The sequence below is a fragment of the Euprymna scolopes genome, chromosome 22 (assembly GCF_053919585.1).
Source record: "Euprymna scolopes isolate OS-2025 chromosome 22, ASM5391958v1, whole genome shotgun sequence".
NCBI classification, from domain to species: domain Eukaryota; kingdom Metazoa; phylum Mollusca; class Cephalopoda; order Sepiida; family Sepiolidae; genus Euprymna; species Euprymna scolopes.
Window position 1 is genome coordinate 97,750,860 of NC_136503.1, and position 21,359 is coordinate 97,772,218.

A 21,359-nucleotide genomic window follows, 5' to 3' on the forward strand; every position below is an offset into this window, starting at 1 on the left:
GGATTTAGGCACAGATAAAGAGTGGGGAAAATTGATGACAGTAGTTTCAGCCAGACGGGTGTTTTTCGTGAAAGATTGGCGAGGGGGGACGAGAGATTGGAGCTCCGACGAGCACTTGCCATGGAAATAACGATAAAATAAAGACAGGCTCACAACGTCTCTTCTGTGGGAGAGAGGCTGCAAGGAAGAGAAAAGGGCATCCCTCACCAAATCACAAGGTCTATTTTGTACTCTGTCAAGGCACTTTCAGATATTTCCACATGAACCCTAATTCAATTCTTCTACTCTGTTCTTCCGGGTGCGCTCGTCTTCCCTGTTGTGTTATCAATTACATATTTCTTCATATTCTCCTTCAAATAATCCTTGTATCGCTCCTACTGTCTTCCAACCCTCCTACATTTAGTTCAGAACTAGTAGAGATACCGACATTGCTCAGGAATGAATGAGAATCCAGAAATGTTTTACCCTTCTATGTTTTATTGTCATTGGAATCGGTAAAATTGACCATTTTTCAATCATCCCCGCAGTAACTTAGTTTATAATACATTATAATTTACATTGCACTGTAGAGAACCTACTGTTGATTTTATAAAATTATTTTTTATATAATGGCTTAAATTAAAGTTTAAAATGCAAATATCAAACATGATGGTTCAATTGTGCTCTAAATAGAAACATTCATTTCGAATACACCTTTCATATCAAAGAACCTACTGTTGATTTTATATGCTAGGCCTTTCTACTTGTGCAGTGATAATGGCTTGAATTAAAGTTTAAAATGCAAAAGTCAAGTATCATGGTTAAATTATGCTCTAAACAAAATATTCATTTTGAATGCAACCCTCTCATATCAAAAAGCCTACTCTTGATTTTATATGCCGGTCCTTTCTGCTTGTGTAATAATAAAACTTCTCAAATGAAATTGTGATGTTAGGCTGTATAAGGCGTTAACTTTAGTCAAAATAACCTGATCCTTCTTTCATTGGATTTTTCGATCATTGATCCTTATGGAAGACATTCAAATACAAATCCTATCTTAGAACACTGCCAGGCACATAAAGTACATTGATGTGAAATCTCAGAAAATTGGCCCAGCTGTTTATGAGTCCATAGGGAATGAATTTACACACACACACGGACAATGTTCCTTTTATATAATAGTAGAAATAATATTTTCTTAGGATAGGCCTGATCACTCATCCTTACAATAGTACCAGCCTCTCTCTTGATTTTTAACAATGAAAACCTCTGTACACAAGCAACCAGACTTTTCCAGGACACTGATGTTGATTCAATGATCATGCCAGTTAATATTTGAAAAAAATTCTGTTAAATCTTTGTAATATTCCAGGAGGTAAAAATACCAGGTTTGGAAACTAGCATGGTCTATCCTTCTCTCGAGGGTAGATAGACCTCTCTTAAGCCATGGTAGGCAACCCTTCTAGTGATGGCGTCATGATGAAAAATACCCTTAGTAGCCCTAGTGAAACATTAAGTATTTCCAGCCATTAGAAAAAACGTGAAAGATTCTGCAGAATTTGTTCACGTTTCACCTGCGCCTATTGGATGAAACATTTCTATTTTTTTACTTTGTAATTTTTTGAATGCTTTAAGATGTCAACCATATGTCATCCAGGTCTCTGATGCATACAAGAACGTAAAGAAGGCCAATAAGTCTATAAATTAAGATTTTGGTATTAAGCCATAAATCTTTAATGATTTAAATCTCTTAATAATTGTTTTCTTTTTTCTTTTGCAGAAAAACCCGTAATTTAAGTGAGAAAAAGAGAAGAGATCAGTTTAATTTGTTGATTAATGAACTTTGCTCAATGGTGTCAACAACTACAAGAAAAATGGATAAATCCACTGTCCTGAAGTCGACAATCGCCTTTCTTAAAAATTATCAAGGTAAGAATCAAACAATTTTTATTCTATACCGATTCAATTTCTCTAACCATTATACCAAAGTTTGTACAGACTTGAAAAGTCTTTGAATTTTGACTTTTGCCTTGAAAAGGTTTTATTTCTATTATCTGGAAAAATCCTCAAAAATATGGAAAATTTCTTGAAAATGTCTTGAAAGGCTTTGAAAATGGTATTTTTTGTGTCCAGTAAAAATTTCTGTTGAAATATAATAGAATCAAAATAAATATGATGAAATTATTTTTTAAATATAATTAAAAGTACCATTAAAACATTTTTAAATATTGAAAATAAAATCGGGATACATTGTTCTGAAAATGATTGAGTTATGTCCCTTCATCACAACGTTGGGTAGTTTTGTGATAAAGGAACATAACTGGCCTAGTTTTCAATTATCACAAATTTTTTCTCACATTTTATTGGGGTGGGGGTGATTCAAATCTCCCTCTATTTTTGCTTTCATTTATGATTTAAACTGGGGGGGGGGTCACAAAGGGTGGGGAGTAGTGGCAGCCGCTGTAAATAAAAATGAACCCCCGTTTAAAAAAGTTTTCCTTCTGCAATAGCAAATTACCCCCCCCCCCCCCAAAAAAAAAAAAAAAAAATTTGTAACTTCAAATGAGGCTGGCTGAGCCAAAAAAGATGGACAAGACGGTAGCCATTTTGGTTAAAAATTTAAAAGCCATAAAGAGAGTTAATATTCGAGATGAAATCAAAAGCATTTTAAACTACTTAAAAACACCAAAAAATAACATTTGTGGATTGTAAAATAAACTCCAAATTTTGTTTTGAAAACTTGAATTTTGTCTGGAGAAGGTCTTGAAAAACTTTGGAAAGTCCTTTAAAATGGACATTGAAAATCTGTATGAACCCTGAATACGCATGCTAATTAGAAAAAATGAAAAAAAAAATAAAATATCTAATTTTTTTTTTTTTTTTTTTTTTTTTTATAAAGGCATCACCACATTATCAAGGCCCAGAGGCCACTCAAGGATAAGGGTTAAAGAGTGTACAGTAGAAATTGGTCAATATAGTAATCATTAGTAATGAAAATTTGGTAAATTTAATAACTTATATGGAACGGCTCATCAAGAACTTATTTACTTTAGACTTGAACACAACCATATTGTAGTCAGCCGGAAAGCAGGAAAACGGAAGACAATTCCACAGGCGTGCAGTTCTAAGAAAGAAGCCTTGTTCATGGAATCTACGTTTAGGTTTAGGCACAGATAAAGAGTGGGGGAAATTATTGATAGTGTTTACAGCTAGACGAGTGTTTCTTGTGAAAGTTTGGCAAGGGGGGACCATAGATTGAAGCTCAGTTGAACACTTTCCATGAAAATATTAGTCAAAAAATTAACAAAATGTAACATTTACATTAAAAATCACATTTTTATTTGTTTCGCAACGTTTGGTATTTAACATGCAGAGAATCTTTTTTTTTCTCCGATCATTAACATGAGAAATTTCACAGTCAACAGCAAAACAAAAAAAAATCTAAAGACTAGAGACAGAGAGTAATCTGCGATAAACAAATAGAAACACTTGAAAAGGAGGTTATATCCCTCGAAATATTGTAATATTCCCTCATCAGACATACAATTCTAGTCAGTGATGTGCAAAGAACTTTTTTATATGGAAGGTGCTGAAGTGGAAGAAAAAAAAAAGTAGTAATGGTGGGGGCACAGGCCTATAATACATTCCTCTGAAAAGGGTACTTTTTAAAACCGGAGTAAAAAGGGCAGGTAGTTGGGTACTTCTAGACCCCCCCCCCTTTGCACATCCCTGATTCTAGTGATTGAAGAGAAATCTGTAAGCAAGTAAAATCAGCTTGTGTTATTACGTAGTGTATGGCATAATCACGTTGACATACTGGTTCCCACTGGATCACCGAAGTTAAGCAACATTGAACCTAGTCAGTACTAAATGGGTGATCATTAGGGACTTCCAGGTGTTGTATGTGCTCTCTGCTTATCTTGGCATTGTTTCTAGTCATACTGGACTTCTACTAACCACTGGGGTCAAACAGTGTCGATTCAGGAGAAGAGTGGTTGGGGATTGCACAACCCTTGTCTCACAATTACACACACAGCTGCCCCTATAGGGAGTATTCTTTGTCTTTCACGACTGAATGGAGGCATCTATTATGTAAACTTGAAATAAGGTTCACATTATTTGGATTATTCGGACTACTGTTCTCATCTTGCACAACATTTTGGTTAATGTAACCTCCGACCTTCTTTAGGTGTATCTTCTCAAACTTAGAAAAAATTTTGGAATCCCCAATCTCCAGCTAGAACTAAATAAGAAAAAAAAAATGAAATTTGCCTTGTGACCAAATAACACATATTAGAGGTATATACCCAGCACTGCCAGGTCAAAACATAATGCTGGATGGAGGGTTTAGTCATATACTATTTTAGATAGACTGAAGATTCCAACTTGTAACAGTTTCCTGTTGGATTTAGGGAATCATAAAACACGTCCATCTTCATCTATGAAAATTAAATGGTAATAACTATAATAGTATAAAGGGGAAATAACTCTCATAGCTTAAATAAATAAACTTACTTCTGGTTTAAACACAACTGGTGTCAGCTTATAATAATCTATATATTTATAAAAGTGAGTGTGTGTGTGTGTGTGTGTGAGGACACTTCTCAACCTATATACTCAACACATTTTCGATCTAAAGACTTGAAATTTTGTATAGAGTGCATTCAGGCATGTGGAAAACTTTTTAATGTTTTCATCCAGAAAAAAAGAGCAGCTAAGAGGTCAAAATTGAAAAATTGGTGGAGGGGGGGGGAGTGATATGATTTTTCTCTTTGTCAAAGGTTTCATGAATGCGCATGCGTGACCATGAAACATGACAGCTTCTTTATGTTAAGAATAAGTAGGTTGAAAAACACTTTGTCCAGATCGTGTCAAGCTGGTGTAATGGTTATCATATTTGACTCACTGTCTTTAGGTTTTGGTTTTAATCTCAGCTCAAGTATTTTTCTTACTTACAAAAATGGACTGAATAGAAAAAGTAATACTTGCATGCAAATGTCTCAGTTTTTTAATTGGTTGAGAAGGGTCCTCACAAACACACACATTTTCACTTTTATAGATACATAGATAGATGGACTACTTAGGGGAAATAACTAGTGGCAGAACAATAGAACAATTCCAATATTTTTCTGATTCCATACTCAATTCTGGATTCCAATTCTTTATAAATCTCTAGATATTTAAGTTGTTATTTTTTCCCCAATTACTATAAAAACACATGTTAAATGTTGAGAGATTTTCCTAAATGTAAAAACAAACTTGTGGGGGAGGATCTATCGATTATAGTTTTAATGGTAGTTTAAAACCGTTAAATATTTCTTATTTTATCATTATTACCAGCAGTGGAAGATTTTGCTTTAAACATAAATAAAAAAAATCATTTTGACATCGAAGAATAGGTACAAATGTTTCCATTTCCAATAACCACAAGTGTTCAATTATTTTCTGATTCTTGATTTCGATTACTCGTCGCAACACTTTTACACAGCAAGTTACTTCCCTTATATCTTAATTACAAACACAAAACAGAAGGAAAGATAATACACACACACACACACACACACACACGTGTGCATAAATAAGTAATTATAATTACACCAAAGTGAAACGCATAATAACATAATCATCACTGATAAATGTTGCATCAATACTTAACAGACTTCGTGGCTTAGTGAGGGATGCCCTTTTTTCTACCCTGCAACTTCTCTCTCACAGAAGAGACGTTGCGAGCCTATCCTTGTTTTATCGTTATTTCCATGGCAGGTGCTCATCTGAACTCCAATCTCTGGTCCCCCCTCACCAATCTTTCATGAAAAACACCCGTCTAGCTGAATCCACTGTGAAAAATTTCCCCCACTCTATATCTGTGCCTAAATCAAAACGCGGATTCCATTAACAAAGCTTCTTTCTTAGAACTGCACGCCTGTGGAACTCTGTTCCGTCTGCCTGCTTCCCACCGGACTACAACTTGGATGTCTTCAAGTCCAACGTTAACAAATTCCTAATGAACCGCCCCCTTAAGTCTATATCTGTGCCTAAATCAAAAGTAACAGCACAGTTATGGCACCAGATATAGAAGCGACAGGACAGTTACAGATGTAAAAGCGACAGCGCAGTTACGGCACCAGATGTAAAAGCAGCAGCACAGTTACAGCACCAGATGTAAAAGCGACATTCAAATCTCCACACTAACTTCATCAAATCTCCACACTAACGTAATGTACTTTCAATAACCCTTATCCCTGAGTGGCTTCCGGGCCTTGATAAGTGGTGATCACTGTGTAAAGAAAAAACAAAAAAACAATAACAAACATAAACAATAACAAACATCAGTACTTAACAATAACAAACATCAATACTTAACAATAACAAACATTAACAATAACAAGCATCAATACTTAGCAATAACAAACATAAACAAGAATAAACATCAATACTTAACAATAACAAACATAAACAAGAATAAACATCAATACTTAACAATAACAAACATAAACAAGAATAAACATCAATACTTAACAATAAAAAACATCAATACTTAACAATAACAAACATCAATACTTAACAATAACCTTGGCCAACCTAGTTTTGATTATCACAAATTTTTTTTCTTGCATATTTTAGGCAGAGGGAATTAAAATCTCCCTTTATTTTTGTTCTCATTTATAATTTAATGTTTTTGGGGTAGGGGCACAAGTGAGGAGAGAAATAGTGGCAGCCGCCATAAATAAAATTAACCCTCCCTTTCTAGAAAACTACTTTCCTTGTGCAGAAGGGAGTCTGCAATGGCAAATCACCTTCACAATAAAATTGTGATAATTTACAATTAGGCCAGCTACCCCCCCCCCTCCCCAAGAAAAAAAAAAATTGACAAAACAGCAGCCATCTTTGTTGGAAATTAAAAGTTAATATTTGAGATGAAATAAAAAGCAGTTAAAACTACTTAAAACACACAAAAAATGATGCAGGAAGATTGAAAAGTAACCTTTGTTGACTACGGTAACATTTATTTGTTGTATATTTGAGTTTTTAGCACTTTTTTTGAGTTGGTGTAAATTGTAAAACAAATCTTAAATTTTGTTTTGAAAACTTAAATTTTTTCTGGAAAAACTTTGAAAAGTCCTTGAAAATGAATATTGAAAATATGTACAGCCCTGCAAAATCAGAACATGAGATGTAAAAACATTTCATAACTCGTTATTTTCTGTTTGATTTTCCAGAACTTGCCATGCAGTCTCAAGCTCATGAGATCAAAGAAGATTGGAAGCCATCATTTCTATCAAACGATGAATTTACTCAACTGATGTTAGAGGTAAATCAAAACAGCATTTCATCATCTGAGATCTTTTGGGCATTTATCATTTTATAATACAATCTATTTATCATTTTATAATACAATCTATTTATCATTATATAATACAATCTATTTATCATTATATAATACACTCTATTTATCATTTTATAATACAATCTATTACTAATCAAGATTTATTATCTTTTAATCTGGTGCCGTAACTGTACTGCCACTTTTATATCTGATACCGTAACTGTACTGTCGCTTTTATATCTGGTGCTATATCTGTACTCTCACTTTTACACCTGGTTCCATGACTGTACATCTGGTGCCATAACTGCACTGTCGCTTTTACATCTGGTGCCATAACTGCACTGTTGCTTTTACATCTGGTGCAGCATCTGCGCTGTCACTTTTATATGGTGCCGTAACTGTGCTTTTACATCTGGTGCCGTAATTGTCGCTTCTACATCTGGAGCCATAATTGTGCTTTGCTTTTACATCTGGTGCCGTAATTGTTGCTTCTACATCTGGAGCCATAATTGTGCTGTCGCTTTTACATCTGGTGCTGTAACTGTGCTGCTGCTTTTACATCTGGTGCCGTAACTGCGCTGTCGCTTTTACATCTGTAACTGTCCTGTCGCTTCTATATCTGGTGCGATAACTGTGCTGTTACTTTTACATCTGGTGCCATAACTGTCCTGTTGATTTTACATCTGGTGCTGTAACTGTGCTGCTGCTTTTACATCTGGTGCTGCAACTGTGCTGCTGCTTTTACATCTGGTGCCATAACTGCGCTGTCAGTTTTACATCTGGTGCCGTAATTGTCCTGTCACTTTTACAACTGGTGCCATAACTGTCCTGTTGTTTTTACATCTGGTGCCGTAACTGTGCTGTTGCTTTACGATAACACAGTTACAGCACCAGATGTAAAAACATCTGGTGCTGTAACTGTGCTCTCTGCTTATCTTATGTAAAAACATCTGGTGCTGTAACTGTGTTATCGCTTTTACATCTTGTACTGTAACTGTGATGCTGCTTTTACATCTGGTGCTGTAACTGCACTGTCGCTTTTACATCTGGTGTTGTAACTTTGCTGCTGCTTTTACATCTGTGCTGTCGCTTTTACATCTTGTGCCGTAACTGTCCTGTTGCTTTTACATCTGGTGTCGTAACTTTTACATCTTTCATAACCTTTACATCTGGTGCTATGGCTTTTACATCTGGTGCCATAACTGTGCTGCTGCTGCTTTTACATCTGGTGCCATAATTGTGCTGTCGCTTTTAAATCTGGTGCCGTAACTGTGCTATCGCTTTTACATCTTGTACATCACAGTTGTGATGCTGCTTTTACATCTGGTGCCGTAACTGCACTGTCGCTTTTACAACTAGGGCTGTAACTTTGCTGCTGCTTTTACATCTGTGCTGTCGCTTTTACATCTCGTGCCGTAACTGTCCTGTTGCTTTTACATCTGGTGTCGTAACTTTTACATATTTCACAACCTTTACATCTGGTGCTATGGCTTTTACATCTGGTGCTGTAACTGTGCTGCTGCTTTTACATCTTGTGCGGTAACTGCGCTGTCGCTTTTATACATGGTGCCGTAACTGTCCTGTTACTTTTACATCTTGTGCCATAATTGTGCTCTCGCTTTTACATCTGGTGCCATAACTGGCCTGTCGCTTTTACATCTGGTGCCGTAACTGGCCTGTCGCTTTTACATCTGGTGCCATGACTGTGCTGTCGCTTTTACATCTGGTGCCGTAATTGCGCTGTCACTTTTCTATACGTGCCGTAACTGTGCCTTTTCTTTTACATCTGGTGCCATGACTACGCTACTGTTTTTACATCTGGTGCCGTAACTGTGCTGCTGTTTTTACATCTGGTGCCATAACTATCCTGTCGCTTTTACACATGGTGTCATAACTGTCCTGTCGCTTTTACACATGGTGTCGTAATTTTACATCTGCTGCTATAACTGCACTGTTGCTTTTACATCTGGTGCCGTAACTGCACTGTCGTTTTTACATCTGGTGCCAGAACTGCACTGCTGTTTTTACATCTGTTGGCATTACAGTGCTGTTGATTTTACATCTGGTGCTATAACTGTGCTGTTGATTTTACATCTGGTGCTATAACTGTGCTGTTGATTTTACATCTGGTGCCATAAATGTGCTGTTGCTTTTACATCTGGCGCTGTCATTTTACATCTGGTGCTATAACTGTGCTGTTTCTTTTACATCTGGTGCAATAAGTGCGCTGTTGCTTTTACATCTGGTGCCGTAACTACACTGTCGCTTTTACATCTGGTGCCATAACTGCACTGCCGCTTTTACATCTGGTGCTGTAACTGTGCTTTTACATATGGTGCCGTAATTGTCGCTTCTACATCTGGAACCATAATTGTGCTGTGCTTTTACATCTGGTGCCGTAATTGTCGCTTCTACATCTGTCGCTTTTACATCTGGTGCTGTGACTGTGCTGCTGCTTCTACATCTGGTGCCGTAATGGTCCTGTCGCTTCTACATCTGGTGCCGTAACGGTCCTGTCGCTTCTACATCTGGTGCCATAACTGTGCTGTTGCTTTTACATCTGGTGCCATAACTGTCCTGTCACTTTTACATCTGGTGTTGTAACTGTTCTGCTGCTTTTACATCCTGTGCTGCTGCTTTTACATCTGGTGCCATAACTGCACTGTCGCTTTTACATCTGGTGCCGTAACTGCGCTGTCGCTTTTACATCTGGTGCCGTAACTGCGCTGTTGCTTTTACATCTGGTGCCGTAACTGCGCTGTCGCTTTTACATCTGGTGCCGTAACTGCGCTGTTGCTTTTACATCTGGTGCCGTAACTGCGCTGTTGCTTTTACATCTGGTGCCGTAACTGTGCTATCGCTTTTACATCTGGTGCCGTAACTGTGCTATCGCTTTTACATCTGGTGCCGTAACTGTCCTGTCGCTTCTGGTGCCGTAACTGTGCTGCTCCTTTTACATCTGGTGCCGTAACTGCGCTGTCGATTTTACATCTGGTGCACTGTCGCTTTTACATCTGGTGCCATAACTGCACTGTTGCTTTTATATATGCTATTATTATCTTTTAATGCTTCCAGAGTAATGTCTTATTAGGTTGGCCCTAAAGTTATTAACTATACATCTTATATGATGACTGACCAATTTTTATGATTTCAAGTTCAAGTGGACAGCTACAGCAGGAATTTGAATACAACACTACTAAAGGCTGATTGTCACAGCTGATGAATTTCAAAAATTCAATATAGATGTGAGGACACTTTAGAAGAACGATATACAATAAAATTCTGATTGAAACTTGAAAAAAAATGCCGCAGAAACATATTTAATATTTCAGATGATGAGAAGTGTTGGAGTAAGGAAGTCAGAACACCAAAGTTGATTGACCAAATAAATTGAGTTTCATATGTGCGTACTATCAATAAAAGTCCTCATCTGAAAAAAATCTGGAGACTTACTGAAGGTACCTCGTAGATGTTGTTGTCAGTATAATCATGACTATTTGATGTTTACATCTTAGTGGCAACATACCGTTTTTGAGTTGAAAAAAAAAGCTTCTATTTTCTCATATAAGCAGACTCTTCATTCTTAAATGCTTGTGTCACATTCACTGAGTTCTAATCCATCAGCTCAAGTCTACAATAAGAATGTGCTATAATGAATTTGTAGTATTTGTGGCCCCTTGAAATAAATACCTCCAATTAATCCGACAAGTAGCAAAATCCCACTTCTTCACTGTAGAGTTTCCTGTAACGTTACGTGGTGTTAGACTTTGCTTTTGTAATTATTCATAAAAATAAAACTAGAAAGAAATAAAAAAAATCTGGGTCGGTATTTTTTTCTTTTTTAACAAAAGTTTTTATTACCGATACTTTCCCATTTCGACTTCAAAAGTCTCTTGCTTCTCACATGTTAATTTTACCAGGCATGCGTTTCTCCTTCTTCATACCACATCCCGGTTACAACCGGCCCATTCTCGTCCTCAACTTTGCACATCCATTTTCTTTGACGTCAGCTTAGTTTCTCCTTCCTCTCACCATGTGGTGCATTTTTTCACCTTTTCTTTCCCTTTTTATTCTCGTGCATACTTCCTAATTTGCATGGGCACTTTTTTTGGCTGCTGCTGCTAATCTCTTCGCAAGTCAGCCATCCTTCACTGCTGCTGATATTTTCCCATCCATTCATATGCACTGTTACATTCCTAGACATTGGAAAGGCTTCATAGTTTCTTCACTCAAACTGTCCAACTTTGGAATTTTATCCCTGTTTTCCACTTCTTTGACTGTATGAACATGCATAAATGTAATATAATGCAAAAGGACACATTGTTTCTACACTCCCTTCATTATGTCCCTGTAGGAATTATCCCAAATAGTAGGCCCTGGCTCTCGTCTTGGGGAAGCTCCATGTTTTGACAGGCTTCTGGGCTTGACCTTTACTCCTGATCTAAAATGGAACATGTGCTTCAAATCCGTTGCCAAGGCTGCTGGAGAAATGGTAGGGTCCTTCTACTGCTCCAGTAGATATCTCACTCTTCTATCTTTATAAAAGCCAGGTACAGCCACTGTTGCCACATCTGGGCAGGAGCTACTAGCAGCAGCTTATCCTGCCTTGACAGAGTTTAAAATAGATTTCCTAGCTTAGTGGGGGATGATCTTTTCTCTTCCCTGCAACCTCTTTCGCACAGAAGAGACGTTGCGAGCCTGTCTCTGCTTTATCATTAATTTTATGGCAAGTGCTCATCTGAGCTTCAATATATGGTCCTCTCTTGCCAAACTTTCACGAAAAACACTCATCTAGCCAAAACCACTATCAATTTCCCACACTCTTTATCTAAACGTAAATTCCATGAACAAAGCTTCTTTCTTAGAACTGCACGCCTGTGGAACTGTCTTCCATTTGCCTGCTTTCCAGCTGACTACAATTTGATTTTCTTCAAGTCCAACGTAAACAAGTTCTTGATGAACCGTCCCTTTAAGTAATCCAATTTACAAAATCTCCACTACTTATGATTACTACACTATAATCCCATAACTAATGTATTCACATTAACCTTTATCCTCGAGTGGCCTCTATGCCTTGATAAGTGGTGACTTTTTTGTAAGAAAAAACAAACAAAAAAAACATATATATATATACAAGGCAATTAAAATAATTTTCCAGACATTTTTTATACAAGCATTTAAAATTGTTATAGACTCTTAAAAATTCAATATGTTATTGCTGTATATCTTATGAGATGACTGACCAATTTTTATGATTTCAGGTTCAAATGAACAGCTACAGCAGGAATTGGAATATCCTCTACTAAAGCCTGATTGTCACAGTTAGTGAATTTCAAAACTGCAATCTGGACATGAAGATACTTTAGGACCATCTTGCATAAATCGAGCATCAGTTTTTGAGTGACATAAAAGATTCAAGGAAGGTAGGAAGTCTGTAAGAGATGATGAGAGGTGTTGGAGGCGTAAGGAAGTCAGAACATCACAGTTGATTGGCCAAATAAAGAATTTCATGGATAAGGATTGACATGCATTTATAAAAAGAATAAGTGCACAGATGATGTCTGTGTGGGAAGTGTACACACAATTCTTCACAATGAACTGAATATGTGGATGGTTTGCACAAAGTTTGTTCCAAAGGTGCTCAAAGAAGATCAGAAAGAACAACGTTGTCATGGCCATCAATACTGTTCCTCACCCTCCTTATAGTCCAGACCTTGCACCCTGTGACTCTTAGTTATTCTCTTAGCTCAGGGAGAACCTTAGAGATTGTCATTATGAGACAATTGAGATAAAAGAGGCTGTGACGAGGGTCATTGACACGCTCTCACAAGACGACTTCTATCGTGTTGTCCAGAAGTTGTTTCAATGATACAACAGGTGCATTGCAGCCAGAGGAGATTACTTCGAAGGGGACTAGAGTTTCATGTGTGTAATATCAATAAAAGTGCTCATATGAAAAAAGTCTGGGAATTTATTGAAAGTACAGTGTACCTTGTTTGGAACGAATAAGATTTTAAAAAATGATAAGCTTCCATGTTCTCTCGTACATATTGTTGAAGTTTTGGCACTTCTACAGAATTGGGACAAGATTTTGTAGTTGATAAATGGAGTTTTCAGATAAAAAAAAAATGGTTTCAACTAATTTTTTTTTGTCAATTCTAATAAATTATGATGGTAACTTCAATTGTCTTCTGTTTTCCAGCTGACTACAATATGGTTGTCTTCAAGTCTAACGTAAACAAGTTTTTGATGAGCCGTTCCATATAAGTTAACAAATCTACCGAATTTCCATTACAAACGATTACTTTATTGTCCAATTGTCTACTGTGCACTCTTTAACTCTTATCCTCGAGTGGCCTCTTGGCCTTGATAAGTTGTGATGCCTTTGTAAAAAAAAAAAATAACCTGAATATTACTGAATTATTAAACAAAACAACTTTAATCATGGTAGCAGGTGAAAAATTGCCTCCATCTTGTTTAAATCAAAACAAAAAGTTACCTCCCTTTTGAACTCTCCTGTGTCTTACGATCATTTTCATCAAATTCTATTTTTATTTTCTTTAATAAATAATTTCAATTATCGTAATTTTTGTATAAAATCATCTTAAAAATACGAGGAATATGTACATACCATTGTTTTCATGTGAAATTCAGTAATGCAATTTCTGAAATTTCGTCCCAATAGTGTAGAGGTGATAAAGCTTTCCTTTTTTTTTTTTTTGTGTGTGGATTTTACAATTGAAATGTTAATTCTTTTGTAGAACATTATCATTCAAGAGAGTTATAAAATGGGAATAAAAACAAAAACAAAAAACGGACAGTGTCAAACTGTCCTCTCGTCAATATAACGCACGGATGTCTTTTTTCCTTTCTTTCTTCAACTCGCAACAAATCCTCGTGTATTCGATATTATGTTCAACTGTCGCTCTCGTTCTTAGCTGTCCAATAGAAAACTCGACTCAACCCCTGCTTTAGAATTCATCTCATTTAACAGTTACCAATTGCGTACATATGCAAATTAATGGCATACGTTCACCAATGAGCGACCTACAAAATTACGCTCGTCTTTTCTTTTCTGCATTTTCTTCTGGCATTTTACAGGCTAAGCAAACACGAGATCGTTTGTGAGATTGATTTCTATTACACTTAAATATGTTGAGCTAACAATACTATAATTTCTAAAAGTTTTTGTAAAAACCAAATGAAATTGATAACCATAACATTTGCTGTTTTTTAATTGATTATAAATTTTTTGTGATTTGTTTTTTCAGGCCTTAGATAGTTTTTTACTTGTTTTTACACAACAAGGAAACATCCTTTATGCCTCTGAGAGCATAACCTCACTGCTCGGTCACTTGCCAGTAAGTTAAACATTTTTATATATATGCATGATATATATATATATATGTGTGAAAGGTATGTTTAAATGTTAAAATCTCCCACAGAATGTAGAAATATAAACAAGAATAAGGCTACCAGCATGGAACAAACTTTATAAAACCAAAAGAATTAAAAAAAAGAATTGTGCTTATTTAATTTTGATATTTTTTTTTTGTTCAAACTCCTCGCCTTAACATTCACAGGAAACATGAATTGGAACAAATAAATTGTTGGCATTGCTAAGGCTGCTGCAAAGAAGGTAGGTTCTCTCTACCGTGCTAGAAGGTTACTTACTCCTAAGAGTATCCTGTACCTCTACAAGGCTACCATTCACCTATGTATGGAGTGTTGTTGCCATTTTTTTAGACTGGCACATATGCTACTAGTCCCTTCTTTCTAGACAAGTTAAAAAAAAAAAGAGGCGCCAACCTAATAGGTTCCACACTGTCAACTAAACTTCATCCTCTGTCCCATTGACAAAATATATCCTTGTGCCTGTTTTACAAGTATTTTAATGGAAGGTGCTCTGATGAGCTCCAAGCCTTTGTACTTCCTTGACATAAATATCTCCGACAAGCAGCAAAATCCCACCTCTACACTGTAGAGATCCCTGCATGCAGGAAAGCCTTCTACTCAAATGGCTTCTTCCCTTGAACTGCTAGACTTTGGAATTCGCTTCTGGGTCCCTGCTTTCCTGACTGTACTGGCATGCAGAAGTTCAGGTGTAATGTGAACAGACATCTTACTGCTTAACTTCCTACATAGTATCCCTGAAAATTATGTCCCAAGTAGTAGCCCCTTACATCCAAGTAGTTCTGTGCCTTGTTTGGAGTGAAAACGCAGTAAAAATAAAAAACCTATTTCAAGAACAGCATTATTGAACAGAGTCTGAGTATATCTTCTATATACTCCTATAATTTTTTTTTTTTTTGTGTATTGTATTCACTTTAAAAATCCTTTTTTCTATTTATTTAAAAAGAAAATGCAACTTTCTTATACATGGGTTGTGGAATTGCATTCATCTGTAAATGATCTAGCTAATTTGCATATTCTTTTTAAACATTTATTTTATTTAATTCTTTCTTTTTTTTTTCGGTTTTCTTCTGGGATGATCATCTTTAGTTAACTATTATATGTAATTATATTCATGCAGATATTCTACATGATTTATATTTGCATAATAGGTTATATAGGGTATTCGAACACATGCGAACAAAACTTTATATTTGGGTTTTAGCTGGGGGAAATTGTTGTAAAAGTGTGAAAATTAAAAAAAAAATGGAATTTGCCAGGTGAAGGTCAAATGATGGCATTATGAATATGCATGCATAACGTTATAGCTATTGGTTCATGTTTTAATTTTTAGCCATGCAGCAAACATGTCTTCATAGGTCATGCATTAATGTCAAAGAAAAATAAATCATAAGTTAAACATTTTGATTCTGATTCTCGATGGCGGCACACAAGTCATATTTTTTAAAAAACTTTTCAAATCATTACTATATATTGGGTCCATTAGAATGTAATAATAAATACGAAATCTGCATTAATCAAAATATCATATTTAAGCATGTTTTACGACTGGGCAATGCCGGGTGGCCTGCTAGTATAAATATGAAGTTGGAAGTAGTTTTGGAAAAATGAAAAAGCTCAGATGTGGGATTGTTTAAGTGACGGCTAGTGTTAGTGTAGGAAATAGCAAGTTTGGCAGTATGCTGAATGTTATGTTGGGTGCATACAAGCAGGTAGGAGTAAAATGAAGTGAGAAGGAATGCTAGAATTGACGTTAAGGTAGGTTGTGAAATGCACGAGTGTGGAAAGGTTTTGTTGTGAAGAAGTGGTAGAAATAAAGTTTAAGTACTAGGAGAGAGAAGAAAAAAGAAATGCTAAAAGGAAGTGGATTTGGTAGTTATTGAAAGTTTTTTTTTTTTTTTGCTTTATTGGAAACTAGCCTGGGTGCCTGGCATTGCCCGGGTGTTTGGAGGGATGTGTTGAGCAAAAAAAAAAAAAAAAAAAAAGTGGTAGTAGGTAAGCAGACTCGAACCCGTATTCGTGAAGGAGGAAAAGAACGTGAAAAAAAGGTGACGTCTTTGCCATTGAGTTCATCGCCAAACTGAAAGTGGCGAAGGTTTAAATTAAGGCTAGTCAATCGAAAACAGGGGATGACTTTCGAAAATATCAGCAAAAAAAGTGCCCCCCCCCCTCTTGTAGAAAAGTGCCCAGTTGAGGGTGAAGAAATTAATATTTTTAGCCAATTTTTCAATATTTGTCGTCTGAAGAGTCAAACTTCAAAATGATACCAATCTCGTGAAAATCTGTCGCCTGTCGAAAGTTTTAGGCAAACATACATACATACATTTAAAAAGACAGGTCAGATTTGTATCATAGATGTAAAGTATGTGTGTATGTATGTTCCTATTTACTGTCCTCCCCATGAGGGCAGAGTTTGACACAAGGTCGGTTTTTAATGTGGGGAAAATTTAGCTCCCTAAAAAGGGGCACTCTGGATAGGAACAAAAATAAGAATTGTCTCGGTCATGAAGGATTTCTCCTTCACTGACTGAGGGCAGAAAAGATGAAGTGCAGCATCAAAACAGATACCACACCATGATCCCAGCCTTAAGGCCAATGTGTGTATGCATGTTGTAACTATAGTTGAAGAACTGGAGTTTTATTTAGTATTGAAGTTAATATAAAATTTTTGACTTTGATAATTTTAGCTATAGATAGTAAGATTTTAAACAACCCAGCAGATCCCTTTTTTTTCTTAATTGGGATATGCGATCAGTATCTTAAGTCATCAAGGTTAATTATCATATGTATACACCACAATCTATTTTCATTAGCACACTCAACGTTAATGTGAAACCTACTCCTTCACACTCTTCTCTCATTATTCACAAAAATTAGTGCTTTTTCTTTTATCCTTCCATAAATTCTAAGTTTAAGTATATCATATCTGATTCTGTTCAATAAATAATTTTCTTAACAAAGTTTTGTAAATAAAATGAATAGTCAATGAAATAAGCATGATTCTTGATTCTTTTTTTTTTCTGTATAGTAAATTCTTTGTTTATCACTTTTTTATATATATATACTAGCAGTTCAGCCCAGCTTTGCTCAGGCCCTATGTACTGTTCATAACTTTATGTGCATATATATATGTATGTATATATGTATGTATTGAAAAGTTTGACTCATGTCCAGGTAATCTACATCTAAAATTTCAAGTGTTTAGACTCAAAATTGGCAGAGAAGTTTGGTAGAGTCTGCAAAGGTCAACTCTTTCAACTTTGACCTCTTGGCAACCAAATTTTTGCCCAAAAACTGATTAAAAAGCTTGCTGCATGTCTGAATACTCTTTATGTAAACTTTCAAATGTTTAGACCTAAAATTGGCTGAATATGTTGCTAGAGACTGTAAAGGTAAAATCTTTTTAACTTTGACCCCTTGGCAGCCAGATTTTCAGCCAAAAGCCAATTAAAAAGCTTGCCCTATGTCTGAATACACTTTATGTAAAATTTCAAATGTTTAGATCAAAAATTGGTAGAGTAATTTGGTAGAGACCACAGATGTCAAATTGTTTTTAACTTTGATCCCAATTTTACTCCCTTAACATTTATTGTTTTGGGCTCAAATCAAATTAAAAAATTTGATCCATGTCTAAGTAACCTATATCCAAAATTTCAAGTGTTTCAATCCAAAATTTGCGGAGGAGTTTGGTAGAGTTTTCAAAGGTCAAATCGTTGAACTTTGACCCCTTGACAGCCAAATTTCTGGCCAAAAACTGATTAAAAAGATTTTCCCATATCTCAATACTCCTTAAGTCAAATTTCGTGTCTGTAGACTGAAAATTTACAGTAGTTTGGTAGGGAAATGTACGCACACAAAATTTCACTTATATATATATATATATATATATATATATTTATATATATATAGAAGTGAAATTCTGTGAAGTAAAAATATAGAATTTTTAAACAAAAAAATTATTGTTTGTTTTTTATCTAAAAATTCTTTATTTTTACTTTACAGAATTTAATTATAAATCCTACAATTTTTATTTTGTTCTATTTTGTATCTGAAAGATTTTAATTGGATGGGATTGTCTTGTTAAACTATTTCTTGTCAACAATCTATATATCTATAAAAGTGAACGTGTCTGTCTGTCTGTGTGTCTGTCTGTCTGTGTACATTTCCCTACGCAATAACTGTCGATTTTTAGTCTATAGACTCGAAATTTGAAATACCGGGTACTGAGATTTGGGGAAATCGATGTGACGGGTGTCAGCCAGAAATTTGGCTGTTAAGGGGTCAAATTTCAACGATTTGACCTTTAAGAACTCTACCAAAATCCTCCGACAATTTTGGGTCTAGACACTTGAAATTTTAGATATAGGTTCCTTGAACATGGATCTAACTTAATAAAGTGATTTGAGCCCGAAACAATAAATTTTAAGGGGTCATAATAGGGGTCAAAGTTTTAAAAAATTAACCATTTTTTTTGTTTTTTTGCACAGCATACACCTCCAAACACCTGAGCAAGGGGTCAAAGTTCAACGATTTGACCTTTGAGAATTCTACCAAACTCCTCCGCCAATTGTGGGTCTAAACACTTGAAATTTTAGATATAGGTTCCTTGGACATGGATATTACTTAATAACTTGATTTGAGTCCAAAACAATAAATGTTAAGGGGACATAATAGGGGTCAAAGTTTAAAAAAATTGACCGCTTTTTCTTTTCTTTTTCTTTTTTTTTTCTCAACATACACCTCCAAACACCCGGGCAACGCCGGGCTGAAATGCTAGTCTATATATCTATAAAAGTGAACGTGTCTGTCTGTGTGTCTGTCTGTGTACATTTCCCTATGCAGTAACTCTGTCAATTTTTAGTCTATAGACTCGAAATTTGAAATACCGGGTACTGAGATTTGGGAAAATCAATGTGCTGGGTGTCAGCCAGAAATTTGGCTGTTAAGGGGTCAAATTTCAACGATTTGACCTTTAAGAACTCTACCAAAATCCTCCGACAATTTTGGGTCTAGACACTTGAAATTTTAGATATAGGTTCCTTGAACCTGGATCTAACTTAATAAAGTGATTTGAGCCCGAAACTATAAATTTTAAGGGGTCATAATAGGGGTCAAAGTTTTAAAAAATTAACCATTTTTTTTGTTTTTTTGCTTTTTTTGCACAGCATACACCTCCAAACACCCGAGCAACGCCGGGCACCCCTGCTAGTATTTTATAAGACTGTAAACCACAAAATTAATTAATCTGTGATTTATCTCATTGTATGGATACATATATATATATATACATACATAGGGGGTTAGAACAGTAGTCTAAAGAGCAGAGTGTATTTCAATGTGATAGTAAAATTACTAATTTAATTAAGATACAAGAAAAGAACAGTGCTCGTTGTAATTCAGATATATAATAAGCTCGATAGGCAAATATCCTAGAGCTACTTTAATATTTAGTAATGTGATTGATAATTTAAAATTCAAATTAGAATTAAAAATTAAAAATCTGTTTCATAAGAAGGAACAACAACAAAGTCAATAATTTGTACGATCGTTTCGGAAACAATGTTTTTATTGTGACTTAATGTCTATCACAATAAAAACATAATTTCTGAAACGATCATACAAATTATTGACTTTGTTGTTGTTCCTTCTTATGAAATAGATTTTTAACTTTTAATTCTAATTTGAATTTTAAATTATCAATCACATTACTATATATATATATATATATATATATATATATATATATATATATATATATATATATATATATAATGCTGGGTGTCCTTCCCTGCTAGTTAATAATAAAACTTAAATTATGTTGAATTTTATTTTACAAGTTATTTACTTAAAAAAAGTGATTTGTTCATAGTATTTTCAAGATCAGTTTTTATGATATTTTTGTTTAATAAATTCTTAAAATTTGCTAGGATAACTTTTTAAATTTAATAATCAAGTAAAAACAGAATTTTTACTTAATTAAATAATTTAAAATAAAAAAAACTGATTTTTGCTTTAATTTAATTATTTTTATTGTGCAATAATTTATATCAATTTGGAATATGTTAAACATTAAAAAAAATCATGTTGGTAATACAAAAAAAGTCCTGATATTAGCCCATTGTTACGAATTCAAAATAGGGGCATATGAACAAGAAAAGGTGAAAGTAATTTAGGGAGACATCTCCTACAGGAAAACTGATTTAGTTTTGCAAAGAGAAAGGAAAAATAAAACATGTTTGTGCATTTTGAATAAGGGAGCCTGTTGGGTATATGGTTAGAAAAAAAAAAATGTACCGAGCGTATCTGCATCCCTCTTTGGGAAAGAGGAAGGAAAGAATCGCTAACTCATTTATATACACGAAGGGCATCTTGGGAAGGTAGGGAATGATGGGAGAAGCTAATTTTTTTCCTGTCTCTTCCTTTTTTTGTTTTTCTAGATAGGAGGATATAAAAGCTGGGAAAAATTCCCTGGAGGACACAAAAAGAAAAGAGTCATGAACATCTTCTCTCGAAAAGTATTTCATGTTGCTAACGTTCAGATTGTGCGGTGTGACGTTGCTGGTCGATTGGAAAAGAAGAGGGCAGAAACATGCTGTTGTCGAGCGAGTGACTCACTCCTTCCCGAACCCCAAAACCGAAT

The 21,359-nt window shown here is 35.2% G+C and overlaps 1 protein-coding gene across 3 annotated transcripts in view; it reads left to right on the top strand.

The window, feature by feature from the left end:
• The window catches only part of LOC145243555 (neuronal PAS domain-containing protein 2-like), a 117,601-nt gene that overhangs the window by 48,620 nt on the left and 47,622 nt on the right, over positions 1-21,359 (top strand). For all 3 annotated transcript variants that reach the window (XM_080106532.1, XM_080106533.1, XM_080106534.1), the window contains exons 3-5: positions 1,760-1,908; positions 7,200-7,291; positions 14,578-14,667. In XM_080106532.1, the coding sequence (XP_079962658.1) occupies positions 1,760-1,908; positions 7,200-7,291; positions 14,578-14,667 (331 nt within the window). The remainder of the gene's footprint in view (positions 1-1,759; positions 1,909-7,199; positions 7,292-14,577; positions 14,668-21,359) is intronic.